This window comes from Cajanus cajan, chromosome 2 (assembly GCF_000230855.2).
Source record: "Cajanus cajan strain Asha chromosome 2, NIPB_CcT2T_4, whole genome shotgun sequence".
NCBI classification, from domain to species: domain Eukaryota; kingdom Viridiplantae; phylum Streptophyta; class Magnoliopsida; order Fabales; family Fabaceae; genus Cajanus; species Cajanus cajan.
Window position 1 is genome coordinate 28,550,452 of NC_138518.1, and position 4,197 is coordinate 28,554,648.

Consider the following 4,197-nt stretch of genomic DNA (forward strand, 5'->3'; position numbering starts at 1 on the left):
TTGCTAGACACCTAATGACACCCAAAAAGGAAAAATATAAGCTAATTTAATATTAAAATTTTAATTTTAATTTTGATACAATAGTATTGGTAAGAATATCTATTAATTTTTCTGAAAATTAATTTTTCTTAGAATTTTGACTATATTAAGATTATCTCTCAAAGTTATTTTTTTAATCAAGCTTTAGATTTAAACTCAAGACCTTGAGGATCAATAGCAGCATTAGTTGAACCAAGAACATTAATATATTAAAATGTTAATTTAAACTTACAATTAGAAGAAAAAAATGGAAGTCCAAAAAGTATTTTTGCCTATTTATGAATGTTTAAATATATTTTTCATACAAAAAATATTTTTATTAGTATTTTTAGCAAATAAATTAAAGGAAGTTTGAATTTCGTGACTCTAAACAAAAAATATTTGAAATAATAGAGTAAAAAAATGAATGAATGTAGTAGAGATACCATTGCTTGGAATTGGCAACCACGTGAACCCACCGAACAAAAGCTCCGACCAAGTGATTAATTAAAACTAAAAAACTTCAATTTCGAGAGTGTGAGAGATGATTTTGAATATCCCACTTCAGTCAACATATCCTATTATTAATAATTAAAAAATTAACTTTTTTTTTTTTAAAGTAAACTAGTAATGTTTTGTTTTCCCCTAGTTAGGGTTACATGCACCTATATTGATGTTGCTAATTAACACAAAGGAGATCTATGAGGGATGCCTTTCCTTCTACTGATCATGCTGGTAGCCATGTCTTGATGAACCAAAACCTTGTTGGTCATTGATCTTGCACACACATTCCACCCACTACGCTTTTTTCTAACAATCTCTGTGCAAGCTTCTGAGCCTGAGGACGAGCTCATTGGCTCATCACAGTCCACAATGGTTGAACGACTCATCTCATCATCACCCATGTTCTCTTGTGGGATCAGGAAATCAGGACTTAGCTGCAAGGACTTGCATGTTCTCAAATAGGGAGAGAGGTCCTTGTAGTGTTTCACCACAAAATCCACCTATATATATTCACATATACATACATATTAGCTACACAAAATCAAAGAATTTATGTTGGTACTTAATTAATTCTCACGTCTTGATTTAATGGGAAAAAAAATTAGATCACTCGTCGATTACTAAAGTCATATATAGTTTTTATTTTTTTTATTTGTTTGTTATATAAAATCATTCGTGGGGTTTTCCCTTACTATTTAAGCTACGGTGTCTAATAGCTTAAAGTTTTGGTAACTATGGAAAAGAGAAAAGCTAATTACACATTCTCTGCTATAGACTGAAATTTATCAAATTAAATAACAAATGTTATGGTACTCACTTTTTATTTAATAAACTTTACAATTTTTGTAATTTTTAATAAACTTTATTTAATAATAATTGTATTAGAATGTTTTGTCTATAAAAATATCTCCAATCATAAGTTACTTAAATGGATTGCTTATTTTAAATTTGTGAGTTCTATAATATCATGATTTTTAACTTTAATTTGTGGAGCTTACTATATAACTTTCTCTCTCATGTAGCTCAATTCTCTCATAAAAACTAGTTTTTTATTCTAAGAATCCTAGCTAGAAGAACCATTGCTTGTTTAAATAACTAAACTAAGATATTCATTACTATGTCATTTATTCTAATGCAAATTTTTTTAAAGCAACATATCTTATCAATAAGAATTCTAATAAGCATTCCCATCAAAGATTCTCTAACACTTTTCTTATGAAAGATAATGGAAGGACATCTCATGTTATTGAACATGCAAAGAGAGAAAGAGAAAGAATAGAAAAAGAAAGATAATGTATGGACATTTCATGTTATTGAACATAAAAAAGAGATGTTATAATGTGACAAAAAGAGATAAATAATGAAAATTGATGTATTTTAACTAAGTGTTGACACTTTAAAGTGTCCCAAAAAAAAGTATCACTCTTAACAATATATATGTCCTTAATTTGTTGATTATTACAGTTAATTCATTATTATGTAATCAGTTGCACAGTCATAAGTTAAATTGCAAAAGAGTTTACATTGTCATTCACTAAAGCAAAAAGGGGGAATATTAATTTGTTAATTTGTATGTAAGTACCTTGCATCCTAGAGAGCAATGGATAAAAGGTTCTTGGAGACTTCTATCACAGGAAGTGCAGTAGTTTCCTGACCCCTTGAATTGTCGGTTTTGTGGTCTCTTCTTGATGAACACCACCTTGGCACTGTTGATGGTATAAGCCTAACAGAATTGAAAAGTTTTGAATCAGTAGTAAGCCACACACAATATTATTATTGAATTACCCGTCTTATAAGAACTAAGAAACAATGAATTGGAATAATATTGTATCTCAGTTTTGCTTTTAGGGAGAACTAAATAATTAATGAGCTTCATTTAGTGCACTAGCTAGCTAGTAATTAATCATATAAAGATACAAAGAACATTAACGATATTCTCTATCACATTATTTTAATATTTTCATTATTAATTATCCACTGAAATTTATTACAAATTTTGTAAGTGTCACATTTCATTTAATGAAACTAATTTAGTGATAGGACCTACTAAAAATATTTGAATATTTTGTTAGTATTTTGTTAGCAACACTATTTCTAACACATTATATACCTGGACATTAGAGCAATCTATGAGTTTGTGAAGATCTTCCAATCTGACAACATCATGATAAACGTAACGGCGAACCTGAAGAAGCCTATGGAAGCGATGAGATGGCAAACAGTGGGGACAAATACTAGTACAACAATCTAAGCAGCATATGTTCTTCTCATTCTTTTTTGCATTCTCATGGTGAGAGCACCCCACAAAGAACTTTTCTGCATAAAGAGCTTCCAACCATGCAGGTTTTTGGTGTCCCTATACATCAACCATAACCTTGTAAGATATTTTAACCAAAAGGGTCATCAATAAGAATTGATTTACATAGGAGAAAACATAGGGGAATTCAAATTCAAATTCAAACCATGATCATATTTGGAAACACTTAATTGCAGGCTCTCCCAATAATCTCCTTAATTGTGTTGTGGTGTCACCAAGGAGGTGCTAACTAGAGAGAGAGCATGGGAATGTGAGTATTTATGGAGATCACAAGATAAGAAAAAGACACATATTTATTCTTCCTTGAATAGGTAGACACCATTTTGTCCATAGGGAAAAGGGTTATAATATAGAGAGAGAAAACCGAAAGTCATAAAGAAACAAACAAGTAAGATATGAGAAGAACGTGCGCGTTGTTTCCGTGTCTCCCATTTATCTTTTGCCTGTAAAGTATTCCCTCCTCATCTTCTTGGCTTAAGAGCTTTATTGCAATTTTTTTTTGGTTTTTTGAGATAAGAGCTCTACTGATATTTTGAATTATGGGAATGGAACTCCTTACTAACCTCAACAATTTAAATCAATGCTTTTATATTGGTTAAATAGTTAGGCATTTTATACTCGTGTACCAAAGAATAAATTTAGTGAGAGAAATTGAATTCAATCTTTATTATGTATGAATATTCATCGAATCAAGATAGTGATAGTATTACAAGGGAAAATAATTTTTAACCTAATAAATTAAAAAATAACTACGAAAGGACTAGAAGTTAAAAAACATTACAACAGTTTACGCATATTAGCCAACCAAGTTACATATCCTTTTTAATATAATCTCTATTTCAATCGGCTTTGATAGTAATTTCTTTTAAAAGCTCAAGTTGGTCACCACGAAAGAGAAAAACACTTCAGTACCTCAAACAAAAAATAAAATGAACATTAATCCTTTAAAAATCACAAATTTAAGATATTTTAATATATTTAATTAATGATTTTTTCCTTTACTTTTAGTACATGATATATTAGCCCCTGAAAAAAATAAATCATATACTATTAACAAAATCATTGGTGACCTAAATTAATCTGTTAAAATATATATAACTCAAAATATGAAAAGACTAAAGTGTCTCAGATTTATAGTCTCAAGAAATCATTGTTTTTAGAGATTATAATGTTGCCATCTGTACTATTTTAAACCGATATGGACATTTGCTCTTATTATAACTGTTAAATAAATCATAACTTTGATTCTTCTTCCCTTATTAAGAACCAGTTGATATATTGGACTTTTGAGAGTGATACATAGAACTTTGAAATAAAAAGCAGTTTTATGTTCCTTTTTTATTGTGCTATGGGTAAAC

General features: G+C 29.3%; 1 protein-coding gene across 1 annotated transcript; it reads right to left on the bottom strand.

Moving 5' to 3' along the window:
- Positions 1–442: 442 nt before the first annotated feature.
- Positions 443–3,150, bottom strand: LOC109791826 (protein RGF1 INDUCIBLE TRANSCRIPTION FACTOR 1-like). The gene is made up of 4 exons (XM_020351174.3): positions 2,985–3,150; positions 2,633–2,878; positions 2,105–2,245; positions 443–1,022 (listed from the first exon to the last, which is right to left on the bottom strand). The coding sequence occupies exons 1-4, from the start codon at positions 2,991–2,993 to the stop codon at positions 702–704; spliced, it is 717 nt and encodes a 238-aa protein (XP_020206763.1). The 5' UTR covers positions 2,994–3,150; the 3' UTR covers positions 443–701.
- Between the last annotated feature and the right edge of the window lie 1,047 nt (positions 3,151–4,197).